General features: G+C 42.5%; 1 protein-coding gene across 3 annotated transcripts in view; it reads left to right on the forward strand.

Moving 5' to 3' along the window:
• The window catches only part of NEIL3 (nei like DNA glycosylase 3), a 51,596-nt gene that overhangs the window by 21,163 nt on the left and 14,891 nt on the right, over positions 1–15,542 (forward strand). For all 3 annotated transcript variants that reach the window (XM_047857526.1, XM_047857527.1, XM_047857528.1), the window contains 4 exons: positions 2,817–2,951; positions 3,231–3,444; positions 6,138–6,212; positions 8,271–8,437. In XM_047857526.1, coding sequence (XP_047713482.1) covers positions 2,817–2,951; positions 3,231–3,444; positions 6,138–6,212; positions 8,271–8,437 — 591 coding nt within the window. The remainder of the gene's footprint in view (positions 1–2,816; positions 2,952–3,230; positions 3,445–6,137; positions 6,213–8,270; positions 8,438–15,542) is intronic.

The raw sequence follows: 15,542 nt of genomic DNA on the forward strand, positions 1-15,542 counted from the left end.
TTAAGTAATTTGTGTGTCTGTGTTTCCACATGGAGGGACTCGGGACTCTTCGGAATTTGGCCTACCTGGCTGCCTGCAGCCCCATGTCTCTGACGGGCTCAAGAGAACTTAGCATTTTGTCAATAATAGCAGTTTTCTCTCCGTATTGGGAGACGAGCTCTATGTGCTTTCAGCTTCCATAGCCTAAGCAGATTCAGAACTCCCTGCTGCTGCTTTCGCATCGTTAAGTCCAGATTGTTTTAGAACTTCTTTCTTTAAATCCGTACCATAAGCTTTACGATAATTGTATTCAACTATTTTACACTTGTTATTATCCTTAGGTCACTTCTGACTACTTGCTAATTTTCATAAGCAATTGTCTTGTTAGCAATGTACAGTTGTCACTAAGATGAACCTCTGACACTGTCGCTGATGCTGTTTATGTTTGTGTAAGGATGTTCTGATCTTTCTGATGGAATGTGGCTGCTGTTGAAAACAGGATCAGGTATTACTTACTGGTCTGTGTTAGGAGGTTATTTCTAACTAGAGGAATTTTCCCAGTATCACTTCAGTTTTTAGTTTGGACATAATTCTTTTATATCAGAACTTTGGCTGCAGGTGACAGAAGCCAAACTCCACTGAGTTCAGTGATTATTTATTGTAAGAATACGGAGTATCGTACCTGAAGATAGGACAGTCGGGTTTCAGGGAGAACTGGAAGCAAAGACTAAATGCTCTGAGGACTCTGCAGTTTTTGATTCTCTCACTGTCATCTGCTGCAATCTTCCTTTCTGCAGACAGGCCTCTCTTGGCTTCTCTGCTGCCCATGTTGGGTAATATTCCCGGAGACCGTTCCCACATTAGATCTCCTAGTACTCACAAGAAACTGATCTCTCTGCATCCCGAATCCATAAATTCGTCAGGAGAATGCTGATGAATCCAGATACTGGATACTCATGGACCCAGCTTGACTCAGCTGTGCATTTCTGAATCGGCTATGTCAAGGCATGAGATCTTGAGGAAGGGACAAGAGGTGAACTCAAAGTTGGGCCTAAGGCCCCCTGTTGGCAGGCAGCCATACTGCGCAGAGTAAATGATCTTGGGTAACCAGTCTGACTGGGGGTGGAAGGGGCTTGACAGGATCAGGAGATAGAAGCAAAGATCTAATAAAGTTTTCCTAACGGGTTGATGATAATGAGTCTTAAAAAACATATCTAACTCTTGCATGTAAATGTGATAATGAGCCTATGTCCTGGTCTATAAAGGATCAGTATGGCAATTTTAAAAAAACGTACAGATGTGTAGTGTGCCTCAGAAATTTTCACGATGCTGGTCTGCTTTTCTTAGTTTAGTGTCAAGGGTACTTAACACAAAATGTGGTGCGTTGGGACTCAGTAGTGACAACGTTCTGGTGTTCAATTAAAAGAAATAAAAATAAACTAAATACACTTTTGTACGTACATTTTCTTCAAAATTGAATAGATGTATAAGACCACACAAAAAAAAAGAAGCCTACTTAATTTGATTCAGGGCTCTTATTGGGGCTACTGCGGCAATTCGTTTGGGTCTTAACCTTTGAGATATTTTATGTGGATGCAGTTTCATTACAGAAGGTGATTTAGAACCCACTTTATGAGCCATGCAACTAAAAAGATTTTAGATGTGATGGCTTCTGGGCATGACAGCTGTATACCTTTCGCTGGGGTTGAACCTCCAGAAGCTAAATTATGGAGTACTTACAGGCACACATTTTTCCTGTCAGGAACTATGGGGCATGTAAAATGCATTTGTGATTGATAGTAGGGCACACAGAGTTTAAAACCCACATTTTTAAAGTTAGACTGGTTAACCTTGTACAATACTGTAACACGGTGCCTCGGAATTAGAAGCACCGTGCGGTAACATTTGCTGCCAAAAGAGCCATATTTATTAACTCAACAAAGCTGTAAGGAGAAGGATCAGAAAGGCGGAACACAGTATTTCATCTCGAGAATCATTTGCCATCTCCATCATCAGAGGCCTCACAAAACCACTTTTTCTCTTGCTTTCTTTCATGTGTGCGTGCATGCGTGTTTTTACTGGACATGCTAATCAATCTTATAAAAACTGAAAGGTTCCAAGTTTTTCATCACTGCATTGTGGCTTTCAAGCTAACCGTAAATATTTATAAATCCCCTCTTCCCAATACGTATAAAGGTAAAAGAAAACTAAAAGAACTGAAGACAATAGCATTTTGACTCGTCCTCTTTTGATAACGTAAGATTTTGCAAAAAAAAAAATTGCTTCATTGTGCATCTCGGAGCATGGGGGAACAAAACAGGGTCTTAAACCGTAGATACCATTTTGGAGTCGGTAAACACTTGCCATCCATTGTGGCTAGAAATACAGAATTTGAACGTTAGTGGCTTTATAGAATTTATATAAAAAACAAACAAAACAGAAACAACTAGAGGCAATTTAAATCTAGCCTCATCTCATCCAAAGCCTTTGAATCTGAGAGAAAGCGGAGACGCTAGATTGTTCTGTGAATAAAAGTACTTCATCTGACAAGAAAAGAAGAACAGGGTATGTGTTCCTGAGCTTATTGTGGGGCCCTATTATTTTCCTAGGAATTTATTTTATTTGTGGTTTGAAAAACTGATTGTCACACCTAGTTTTATAAGGATACAATGCCCTAACAGAAGAATATATAATACGAACTACATTGTTTGCCCTCTGAAAGCGCCTGTCTTGACTATCATTTGTTTTCTTATAATCCAAAACGTGAAACGAAGGAAGAAAAACTAGATATACAGTATACTTTCTGCCACTCAAAAATGGGTCTGATGTTGTTTCAGGATTCATTTTGGAATGAAAGGCTCCATCATGATTAATCCACTGGAGTGTAAAAATAAAAATGGAGTTTCTCCTGTTCTTGAAGTCCAGCTCACCGAAGATCTCATTTGTTTCTTTGACTCATCGGTAGAATTCAGGTAAAAAGGAGAAGAAAAGAAAAGTACTTCAGCTGGAAAAGTGCAGAGTTAGAGCTGCGGTTTGAAGTGTGGAGACAGGTAGATGTTTTAAAAATGGGTTATAACTGATAAACACTCATTTTGGAAGAGGCGTCGGATAATCTAGTTTGTTAGGGTCTTTATTGTTGGGCTCTAGAACTCTTCTGCCCTGATTAACGGAAGGTGTGTGTATCCGAGATCATTTTAAATGACACTGTGTGAAGGCTTATGATGAATGTCTTTTATATTTCCTTTCTACAGAAACTCTACAGAAAGCCAACAGAGAATAAGAATGATGGAAGAATTAGATGTATGTTCGCCTAAATTTAGTTTCTCAAGAGCAGAGAGTGAAGTTAAAAAGCAAAAAGGACGGATGTTGTGTGACGTGTTAATGGACCAGAAAGTATTGCCTGGGGTGGGGAACATCATCAAAAATGAAGCTCTCTTTGACAGTGGCCTCAACCCAGCTGTCAAAGTAGGTGATATAAGTTTTTTTTTTTTTTTTTAAATGATTTCTGTATTTTTAAATACTGTTAAGGGACCAATGTGTGACACTTGAGTCCGTGTTGCAGTAAAACATTCTCCCCAAACAGAGACTTTGAGGGTGTTTGTTGTCGTCAGCTGCTTCTTTTTTTTTTTTAATTTTTTTTTTTTCAACGTTTATTTATTTTTGGGACAGAGAGAGACAGAGCATGAATGGGGGAGGGACAGAGAGAGAGGGAGACACAGAATCGGAAACAGGCTCCAGGCCCTGAGCCATCAGCCCAGAGCCCAACGCGGGGCTCGAACTCCCGGACCGCGAGATCGTGACCTGGCTGAAGTCGGACGCTTAACCGACTGCGCCACCCAGGCGCCCCTGTCGTCAGCTTCTTAATGAGGCCAACACAGACCACTCTATTGTTTTTAAGTTTATTTATTTATTTTGAGAGAGAGTGGGTGAGGAAGGGACAGACAGGAAGGGAGACAGAGAATCCCAAGCATGCTAGCGGTCAGCGACGAGCCAGACGCAGGGCTTGAACCCACAGCTGTGAGATCATGTGTGACCTGAGCCGAGATGAAGAGTCGGACTCTTGCGCAACTGAGCCGCCCAGGTGTCCCCCGACCACTGTTTAAAATTGCCCTGTGCATCCCTTTGTCCCCACCTCATGTCCCCCATCGTCCCTAACTTGCCTTGGTTTTTATTATCCCCATGCCATGGATCACTTTTTGATCAACCTAACTTTCACTTGTTATACTTACTACTTAAAATCTGCCCCCGCCCCCTGCGGCCATGCAGTCTCTTAGGAGGAAGGTGTCCATTTTGCGCATTGAGGTAGCCAAGCATCTAGAATGCAGCGTCTAGCGCATGGAAGGCATCGAAGAAATACCTGTTGGGGGGTATGAACGAAGTAAGCTCACAGCTTGCTTTTTGAACCGGGCCTATTAAATTCACACTCCACACACGTATTCCTGCGTGTAGCTGTTCTGATGTTAGCAAATGCTTTGTTGGTGGGATAAGCAAGGAAGAGGTTGAGGAGTAAGAGGTTAGTGGGGGGATGGAAACAAAATTTGGAGCATTTGTTAACTAGCTTAGACTGGAATGAAGGGAAAATACAGATTTCTGGGGAGGGGCGCGTTTTCAGGACAAGGACCGGGTTTGGTTGTTTTTTTCTTGTTCTTCAACAGAAGAGACACAGACTTATTTAAATGAGAAAAAAAATGGTAAAGAAGGGCAGGTTAAATCTGTAGGAAAGAGAATGGTGATTTATAGGGCAAAGTTGTAAGAAGGTCAGAGAGCTTACAACTCACACCCAGGTAGAAGGCTATGTATATTTTAGTTTCTAGGGAAGAAATCTACCTGAGGGCTTTTACCTGTATCCAACTAGTCTCTTTAAATCATCTTCTGCATGAATCCAAAGGTACCTTTTGATTTTTGTGTAATTATTTCGTAGTTTTTATTAAATCCAGTCCAGTAAGAGGTAAGTCTTAAAAGAAACCAGTTAATGACTTTTCTAGATTAGATTCTGCTTTTTGACTCTTGGAACAGGTTACTTAAATTTCTGTAACATGGGAGTAATTAATAAAACAGATTTTTAATAAGAATGAGCTTTTTAAAATTACCCAGACATCTATGGAAAACGTTTTTGAAAAAAAGAACCCGGAGTATTGTTATTATCTCTAATAATCTAAGAATTCACTTCTTACTTGTATATCCAGCCAGCCATTCATCTAGTAAAGGAGCATCTGCCCATAATGTCTGGGAGTTTAAAAATTAACGGCAGTTCTCAAGTTTAGCTATTCGCCCCTTAAGAGCACGTGCACGGTTATTGAAAAAGTACAGTTTAACATTGCAACGTATGAGTGAATCTGTTATATAAGATATGGGAAGAGACAAGTGTGTTGTAGAAGCGTATATGTTTTAAGCTTTAAGTAAATGAAAAATATACAGAATACTTTCATACTGTTTATGTCGATTAGATGATTTTAGGTTTTATGGTCACTGATAAATGAGTTTCTGTTGTGTATAGATGTATGTATACATTCACGTACATAAACAAGGATAAGTCATCAGAATTTTTCCTGGCCTCACCATTGAAACCAAATGCACATGGTGAATAATTCTACAAGGATAACAGATTTATGCCAGGCTGTGTCACAAAAATTTCTTCAGGAAGGTCTATTTCTGAGTTCTTCCATGTGTTAATAAGTGCTCTGATATTAATGCATGTATGTAAATTCATATCTTTTTTAGGCCGAATAGTGTCCTTGATGGTCATCTATTCCTGTGCTGATTTTTCCCTCCCTTCCCCTTCCTTCCCCTTCCTTCTTTTTCCTTTTGTTTCTTTCTTTCATTGTTTTCTTTTTGCAAATCCAGCAGGACTCTTCCAGGTGGCTGATAAACAATGCCGGGACTTTGAAGATGTCTGAAACAGAAGAGAGATTCAATAAATACTTGAATTTAGATATAAAATTTATAAATAAGAGTGGCAGTTTTTAATCCGTAGTCCTATCACGTAAAAATAAAACCATCGTTACTGACGCTAAATAAATGTGCGAGAAATAGAGTTCTGGAAAGCATGCATGTATTTGAAATCTGTTGAGAGTTCCCTTAGAACTGGCAACTGGTATTATTTTTGTAGAGTAATGAGCAAATTATGAAACTGTCCTCACTTGTTTTTCTATTTGAAGGCTTGTCAGTTAACAGATGAACACACCCATCACCTTGTGAAAATGATACGTGACTTCAGTGTTCTTTTTTACAGGGTAAGAGCAAAATTTTTTCTACTTGTGAAATGTCAACCGCTTCCCTTTTCATTGCACCAAAAATGTTTTGGCTGCATGTAGCCATCTAGTGGCCAGTGTGTAGAGGTACAATAAGGGAGAGTGATGTGTGGGCATAATGAACATCTGGAAATTTTATGTCATGGCTCAGTCCAAACTTGTCTCACGGTAATTATTTTAAATGTAGACTAAGGTGGGGAAACAGCCATGTTAGCATTTTACTTACAGTCTCCTTCTGTTTTGGGGTATATAAAAGTAATGTAAGAACTCTAGAGAGATAACTCAATTCTTTGGAATAACTAGTCCTCCGTTCAGTCAGATTTTGCCACTTGCTGTCTTTGTGTTTTGCATCATGTAGGTAATTTAGGTTTAGTTTCCTCATCTGTAAAATGGGATAATAAATTTTCTCCATCTACCAGAAGGACTATTTTGAGAATGAAATAAGTACTTGCTAACCTGTAAATTTTGGAAGTTGTAAATATGCGTATACATGTGCATATAGTGTTCAAAAAACAAATTTTATCTTTTAAACAAGGTATCATGAATGTGTCATTTTTTTTTTCTCCACTGTCCATTTTCTGTATTCAAAATTTTTATTTTCACTCTGTTCAGAAAGGCAGCTATGATAGGAGTCTTCATTAATTGGCCTGGAGTGTTACTGAACCTCCTGCTTTACGTGTGTGCCTTGAGTATTATGACTATTTTACTTCTTGAGAGAGAGAGAGAGAGAGAGAGAGAGAGAGAGAAAATGAGGTGAGTGGGGGAGGGGCAAAGGGAGAGGGAAAGAGAGAATCCCAAGCAGGCTCTGCACTGTCAGTGTAGATCCTGATGTAGGGCTCGATCTCATGAACCACGAGATCGTAACCTTAGCCAAAATCAAGAGTTGGACGCTTAACCTACTGAGTCACCCAGGCGCCCCATAACTTTTTTTTTTTTTTTTTAGTTTTTTTAAATGTTTATTTTTGAGAGACATAGAGTGGGAGCAGAGGAGAGGCAGAGAGAGAAGGAGACACAGAATCTGAAGCAAGCTCCAGACTCTGAAATATCAGTACAGAGCCCAACGCGGGGCTTGAACTCAAAAACCACGAGATCATGGCCTGAGCCGAAGTGGGACGCTTAACTGACTGAGCCACCCAGGAGCCCCACCCCATAACTATTTTAATATTCTGTATGCTTACTTATTCTTCCAGGGGAAGGTGATTATAGAGAACTATCCATTTTCTGCCCCTGTTAAGTTGGGTATTTTAATACTTCGTTTAAATCGATAGAGGTTGTTTGTGTAATTTTCAGCTTACATATGGTGAGTCATATTTCTGGGTCTTGAGATTTTCGCAGTGCTGATGTAAACCCAAAACATCCTCTTTTTAGGAGCTTTAAGTATATATATGTGAGTAGAATAAAACTGTGACAGGGAATATCAAAATGTCTTTTGAGTTGGAATGTATACCAAATGGAACATGTTCTTGGCTAGGGAGGCATTTGAATTTTTATTTTCTTTTTTAGTGAATTTGTAAGATGAAAGGTGAAAAAGCATTGTCAGATCAACAAAGAAGATGATCTCAAGTTTTTTGTCCTAGAAATAATGTTTTGTTTTTGTCTGTTGAAAGAAAGTGAGCAGCTTTAGTGTTCTCAAAATAAATCAGATTTCAAGCTAATCTAGTCTTTTTCTTATAACCACATAATTATGTTTAATTTAAAAAAAAAAACCTTAAAAGCATGAGAGACATTTTACATTGTAGAACTTTTATGTCCCATTTAAATAAAAAGATAATGCTATGCAAAGGATAATTTTGAATACTAATAAGTTGTAAAATAATGACTTAATTATTTCACACAAATGTTGTTTGACAAATATTGCTGAATCTTGTCAATACCTTTTTCTCAGATGAAAAGAAGAGATTATATGGACATATGTACAAGCATGTAAATTTTAACCAAATTATTTTCAGAAATGACTTTCAAGAACGTATCTTTGGCTCCTTAGCAACACTGTCTTATAGAAATATCATAATGTTTGGTTTTTTGTTTGTTTGTTTTTAGTGCCGGAAAACTGGATCTGTTATCTCTAAACACTATAAGGTTTACAAGCGTCCTAACTGTTTTCAGTGCTGTTGCAAAATAACTGTGTGTCGCTTGGGAGAGAATAACAGGATGACATATTTCTGTCCTCGCTGTCAAAAAGAAAATCCTCAACATGTTGACATATGGTGAGTTACCTAATGTAAACGTATATACCATTTGCCCTAATTGGCTAACTCAAAAGCTATTAGTAAGAACATAATTCAAAGACATTTGAACTCTTGGAAGGAAATGGTAAATAACATTATCAAAACACCAGGATAGGGCTCCTGAGTGACTCAGTCAGTTGAGCGCCCGACTCTTGATTTCAGCTCAGGTAATGATCCCAGGGTCATGGGATCGAGCCCCGCATCGGACTCCGCCCTGAGTATGGAGCCTGCTTAAGATTCTCAGTCTTCTCTCTCCCTCCCCCTCCCTCTCCCTCCCTCTCTCTCCCTCTCCCTCCCTCTCTCTCCCTCTCCCTCTCCCTCTCCCTCCCTCTCTCTCTCCCCCATCCCCCACTCACTCTCTCTCTCTCCCCCATCCCTCCCTCCCTCTCTCTCTCTCTCTCTCTCTCTGTCAAATTAAAACAACAACAACAACAGAAAACAGGATAAGCTGAAGACGATAAATGGACCACTTCTGGATTCAGTAGAACAAATGCAGTTCGGATGTTAATATCCAGCGTTTGGTTTTTATCTTGTCTGTAAAATGATTACCAGGAGGTGTAGATAGGTCAATAATTGGACAAATGCAACTCTCTTCAAAGGTTTTTGCTTTAGTTAGAAATAATATTAAAAAACCTAAGCCACATCTCTTTGCAAAATTCTTGTCTTATTGGTTATATAATTGGCTGCTTGCTAAACAAGAACGCGGTGACTCTTCCGGCTGCTGAATATGTCTATTCCAATTACGCCTTCCAGAACTAGGGAAATAACCACAGGATAGGTTCAGGGACCCACTGAGATGGGTCTGAGCTACGACTCCATTGATCATCTGACCTCTCTAAGCCCCTACTTTGTCAGTGGAGCGCAGTGCTGTTTTGAGTCTCTTTGAATTAGCCTCTGTTTGGAGCCAGTGTCCAGTGGTCCCCAAAAGGTCTGATTACTTCCTCTTTCCCAGTGCGCAGTTACCCTGGTAAAAGGCTTTAGGTCCCTTTGGGAAAGGCTGGGACAAATATCAATAATATAAAGGAGTGTTGGGCGCCTGGGTGGCTGACCCAGGTGTCTCACTCTTGATTTCAGCTCTGGTCATGATCTCACAGTCCGTGGCATCGAGCCCCATGTTGAGCTCTGCACTGAGCATGAGTCTGCTTGGGATTTTCTTTCTCTCCCTCTGTCTCTGCTCTTCTTCTGCTCACACTTCCTCTCTCTGTCTCTCAAAATAAATAAACATTTAAAAAGTAATAATAAAGGAGTGTATGTGATCATAAGCCAAAATAACCAGTACAGACACAAAGCACATGAAATGCTGTAAGAGTTCAGGGATGTTAAGTGTTTATATGTACACACAAAGCTGGAAAGATGTCATAGAACAAGTGTGAAGTTTGCTTTTCTTTTTTTTTAAAATGTTTTATTTTTGAGCGAGAGACAGAGCATGAGCAAGGAAGGGGCAGAGAGAGAGAGAGGGAGACACAGAATCTGACGCAGGCTCCAGGCTCTGAGCCATCAGCACAGAGCCCGACGCGGGGCTCGAACTCACAAACCGCGAGATCATGACCTGAGCCGAAGTCGGACGCTTAACCGACTGAGCCCGCCAGGCGCCCCTGAAGTTTACTTTTAAAAGACAGTTAGCACTTCGGTGAACTGAGAAAACAAACACCATTGGGAAGGTGGAGCAGAGAGACCCTGACCGTTAATGAATAATCACGACATGGTCAAGGGATGGCAGTAACAAGGGCCAAGCCACAGGAGGCTCTGGGTTGGTGGATCATAAAAGCCAGTTTTACAGGTAGAATGGGATCGAAGACTAGGAATTATTAGCTGTTCTGGGAATGGTTGACGGATTGCCTAACTCAGGAGATTAAGGACTCTTCATTGGGGGGGGGGGGGGGGGGGGGGCGGGGAGGCCAAGAAGCTGGTGCAGTGACGGTTGCCGGGCCTGAGGAACGGAGAAGAGGAGCGGGACTTGGGTTAAAAATCTTAAAAAGTCAGTAAGAATTTTGACAGGTTTGATATGTAAGGTGATGTAAGAAGTTTCAGACCAAATAATAGAAATGTTCACTCAGAGGGTCTGGGAGAGTTGGGATAGAGGAGAAAAGATGAATTTTGTCCATGTAAAGCAACAGTGGACTGTCTGAAAAGATGTGTTATGGGCCCTGTCACAGTTGGCAGGTCATGGCTTGATGGTTATTACGGGCAAGTCTTCGTTTTGGTTATTTATTTATTCATGTTGGAGAGAGGGAGAGGGAGCACCAGCAGGGGAGAGGCACAGAGGGAGAGAGAGAATCTTAAGCAGGTTCCATCCTCAATGAGGAGCCTGATGCGGGGCTGGATCCCATGACCCTGGATCATGACCTGAGCCCAAACCAGGAAGGAGTCCAACGCTCAACCGGCTGAGCCACCCAGGTGCCCTTACTAAGTGAAATACTCAAAAGAAATCCGTTCACAGGGAATGTAGAGAGGCAGGAACCAAGGTCTGAGCTTCAGGGAATATCCAGAGTAGGAGCAAAAGAGTGAGCCAGGAAGACACAGTGATGTGCTGAGGAATAAGTGCCCAAGCAGGGAAGGAAGCAGCTGTGGACCCTGGGGAGGGAGGCGCCATCTTGCCCAATGGCAGGCTTAGGCCCACGGGCTGGAGGTGATGGGCCGGAGGCGATCTATGGGGGAGGCCCCCATCTGCGCCTTCCCCGTGTGTCTGCGGCAGTCTCCCCGCCCTCCCTGCCCCTGTGGTTTCCTTTTCATCCCCCCTTCTCTTGTTCTAAGCTCCCCAACCACTCACAGCTTCTTCCTCTCGGCTTCTTCACCCCAGCGTACGGCCACCAAGATCTGAGGTATATTTAGATAATATATTTATTGTGCAGATTTATGGCTTTCTTAGTTTTAATGTTATAGGTGTACTCTTATCTGACCAAATGTGTATGACGCAGTATCTGGCAGAAGGACATTGGATAAATGTTTGTCTCCTGAATAAATGATTGATGTTCTATATTTGTTTTCTGTGAATTGATAGTTTGGGGGGTTTAAAAAAAAAGTATTCTTCCACATGATCAAAGAAATATGTTGATTATCATGTAAATGTTGATTCCAAAGGTTGTTGGAAACTAGGTTTTAAAGACTGAAGGAAAAAAGGTTTTAAAGATGCCCCTGCAACAGACATAGGGGCATCTGTGAGCTAGGGGAGGCCTTGCTCTGCTGCAAATATTCTGAGCCCTGCAATCCGTCCTCTCTCCTAAGCTACTTCTGACTTACGCATTGGCATTCAGCTTAAGACATCATTTGGAAGAGCAACTGTATATTGACAAACACATGTGTGTATAATAAGACTTTTGAAAACTAGTAGCATTTGTCCTATTCTTAGAGATTTCTATACCGAAGTGTATTCTGTTCATTTTCTGGATGAGTTTTTGAACATTTTTAATGTTGATTCCATTTTCTCATCCTAAGTTAAAGTCATCTCAAATTTAGTTGAAGAAACACAAAAGCCCAACAGCATTGATCCCTTTTATTCTTTGAATCACACAAAGTTTATTTAACTCCTTCATGAAGCCCTCCCCCAATTTTAGTGTTTGTGGATTACGCCATACTGAATACTTACACCATTTATTGTTGGCTCTTTGTATACGAGCTAGCGTAATATATACAGGTGAGTGTTTTTTCCTTATGAGGAAACTGCTGTCTTTTCCTTTTCTGTGCTAGTCTTTGTTTTATAAATCTTTGAAAATGTGTTACTACTGTCTTAATTAGTGTCTGTTATAATTCAGGTACTGCAAATACATAGACAAAGTTTAGGGGTGCTTGGGTGGCTCAGTCGGTCAGCGTCCGACTCTTGGTTTCGGCTCAGTGTCATGATTTCCTGGTTTGTGGGAGCAAGCCCTGTGTCAGGGTCTGTTCTGTGTCTGCTTGGGATTCTCTCTTTCCCTCTCTCTCTGCCCCTCCCTGCTCACACGTGTGTGCATGCTCTTTCTCAAAATTAATAAATACAAAAAAACAGTTAAAATTTAGCCCGTCAGAGCCTAAGGTGGGGAGTGAATGAGTAAGTAGATCATTAACCGCACCCCCCCCCCCCCCCCCGCCCCCGGGTTTGGAATGGAAGTGCTGCAGAGGGCACTTTTGTACCAATAGCAGTGGAGTCGTTCTTCCACTTTGGGGAGGGCAAGGAAAGGTGAAGAACGTGACCTTTGAGATCTGTGGAAGGAATTCCTCCAAGACATGAGGCAGGAACATGCATGTGGAGAGCTGCTGGGGGGGTGGGGGGGGGGTGTTTGTTCCTACCAGGAGACACGTTCAGGTCTCTGAAAACCATCTAATTTGGAAAGTATTGAGAATTGGTTGCTAGTTAATGAGAAGTTACTGATGTTCACAAGCCAGTTCTTTTTTTTTTTTTCTAATGTTTATTTATTTTTGAGAGAGAGTGTGAGGGGGGAAGGGCAGAGAGAGAGGGAGACACAGAACCCGAAGCAGGCTCCAGGCTCCAGGCTCCGAGCCATCAGCACAGAGTCCGACAAGGGGCTCGAACTCAGCGACCACGAGATCATGACCTGAGCCCAAGTCAGACACTTAACCGACTGAGCCACCCAGATGCCCCTACGAGCCAATTCTTAAGGCAGGTCTGAGCTGGCAGAGATGTCTGAGGGGAAACGGAGCAATCACAAGGCACTTAGGAGACATGAATGAGGAAAATCACTAACGGGTTAGTCTTGATAGGACAGCCTTGTTTTGGGAAGCGAGTTTGATCACACAATTGTCATGTTTAAAAACATAATTTAAAAGGGATTCTTCTGAGTACAAGGAAAGAAACCCAGCTCAAATTATCTTACACTAGCATGGGAATCTGTGGGTCTTGTAGCCAAAACGAACATTGGTGTAATTCATGGGATTAGTAAAAAGGTGTAAAAGCTCCAGTCTCGGGAAAACCGGAACCCACCAAGGCGCCCTTGGCTGGGCACTCCACAGACAGAACAGGTGGAAAGAATAAAGGCAGATCTAAGGTGCTTCCTGCTTAAGCCTCTTCTCTCAAGACTCATGATAGTAAATTCCTTTCAGCAGAAGAAGCATGTTCTGGAGGGCTCCCAGGAAGGCCCCGTGCCCCATGAGGGAGGGGCCCAGTGAGACTGGAGTTGCCCCGGGAAGTACCAGTGCCCCGTGAGGAAGGGGCCTGATTAGAATGGAGTAGCATTTGGGGCGCCTGGGTGGCGCAGTCGGTTGAGCGTCCGATTTCAGCCAGGTCACGATCTCGCGGTCCGTGAGTTCGAGCCCCGCGTCGGGCTCTGAGCTGATGGCTCGGAGCCTGGAGCCTGTTTCCGATTCTGTGTCTCCCTCTCTCTCTGCCCCTCCCCCGTTCATGCTCTGTCTTTCTCTGTCCCAAAAATAAATAAACGTTGAAAAAAAAAATTTTTTAAAAAAGAATGGAGTAGCAGTTGGTTCCACTGAAATAGCAGTTGGGCAGCAGCATGGATGTTCTTTTTATTCAATGTTTATTTTTCAAGAGAGAGAGAGAGAGAGATAGAGGGTGTGTGAGCAGGGGAGGGGGAGAGAGAGAGAGACAGAGAGAGACAGAGAGAGAGACAGAATCTGAAGCAGGCTTCAAGCTCTGAGCTGTCAGCACAGAACCAGACCTGGGACTCAAACCCACAAGCTGTGAGATCACGACCTGAGCCGAAGTCAGACGTGTAACTGACTGAGCCACCCAGGCGCCCCTGGGTGTTCTTTTTATTCAAACGTTCTTTAAATGGTGCTTTATTTTGCCTCACTTTCTTTTTTAATTAATGTGTGCATTTCTACCTTTGAAAAAAATAGTCTGTTTTGTTTCGACAAAGCAAAATGAGTTGTTTCCCATACTTGTAGGTAGTTTCCATTGAGAAGTGCAAAGATTTCCTTGGCGACACCCTCATCCTCCACCTGTATCTTAAGTCTTTGGTTTCTGAGAACACAGCCCCTCCCCACTACCTGATAACCTGAGATCATAGTTGAACCCGCTAGTGTTTGCAGTCAGTGAGAGTATGTCCTAAGAGAAGCAGGGAAAGTCCCGGAGAAAGCCTTGCGGTTGCCTTCCCTTGGCTGATGAGAAGAAGAAAAGGAGCACTTTGGAAGAGCCCTGGGAAGTGATTTAGAGAGGGACATCCAGGCCGTTAGAGCAGGTGGGGCTTGATGGATGACAAGCAAGAAATGGTGATCTTCCAGAAAGCAAATTCAGTAGATAACGTAGGACAAAATTCGTTCATTAAACCTCTCTTTGTGGCATATCTGTGGAACTCTATATTGCAGTAGGAGGAGATCTTCTTAAGAAAAGGCTCTATGTCCGTGTATGTGTAAGATGTCAGATAATGACACGCAGTGCTCGGAAGAAGCATCAGCCTCAGTGAGGGGACACATGGCGACAGGGAAGCTCATTTTCAATAGGTTGGGTGGATGAAGTCCCTCAGGAGACTTTGAGAAGGTCTGATGTCTTATAAAGATCGGGGTGGAGGAGAAGGCGACTGGAGAACCATGAAGAAGTCTCTGGTGTCACGGAGAGAAGGAAGGCAGGCGTGACTGAGCGGAGCAGAGTGAATGTGGGCGCAGGGCTGCTCCACTTCGCAGGGCCCGCCCGGCCATGAGAAGAAGTTGCGTTTTTATTCTGAGTATGCTCAGGTGCCATCGGAGGTGTGGAACAGGAGAGAAGTAACCGATTCATATGTCAAATGATCACCGTGGGCAGCGTGGGGTCCACTGACTTTGAGTTAGCCGGGAAGCCACTGGAAGGTTTTGAACAGACGGATGACGTAAAGTGACTTGTGTTTTACGAGGATCGTGCGGCCACTGTGTGGAAAAGGGACTGTGGTGTGACCAGAGTGAAGGAATGACATCTGGGTGCCCTCACGAGTGCCAGTGGTAAATGATGGCAGCTTGGCTGGGGTGGGGTGGGGTGGGGTGGGGTGGTAAAAAATGGTTCAGTTTAGGCTCTTTTTATTTTATTTTTTTTAATGGTTTCATTTTTTTTTATTTATTTATTTTGAGAGAGAGAGAGAGACAGTGCGAGCGGGGGAGGGGCAGAGAGAGGGAGACACAGAATCCGAAGCAGGCTCCAGGCTCTGAGCTGTCAGCACAGAGCCTG

Source organism: Prionailurus viverrinus, chromosome B1 (genome assembly GCF_022837055.1).
Source record: "Prionailurus viverrinus isolate Anna chromosome B1, UM_Priviv_1.0, whole genome shotgun sequence".
Taxonomy (NCBI): Eukaryota; Metazoa; Chordata; class Mammalia; order Carnivora; family Felidae; genus Prionailurus; species Prionailurus viverrinus.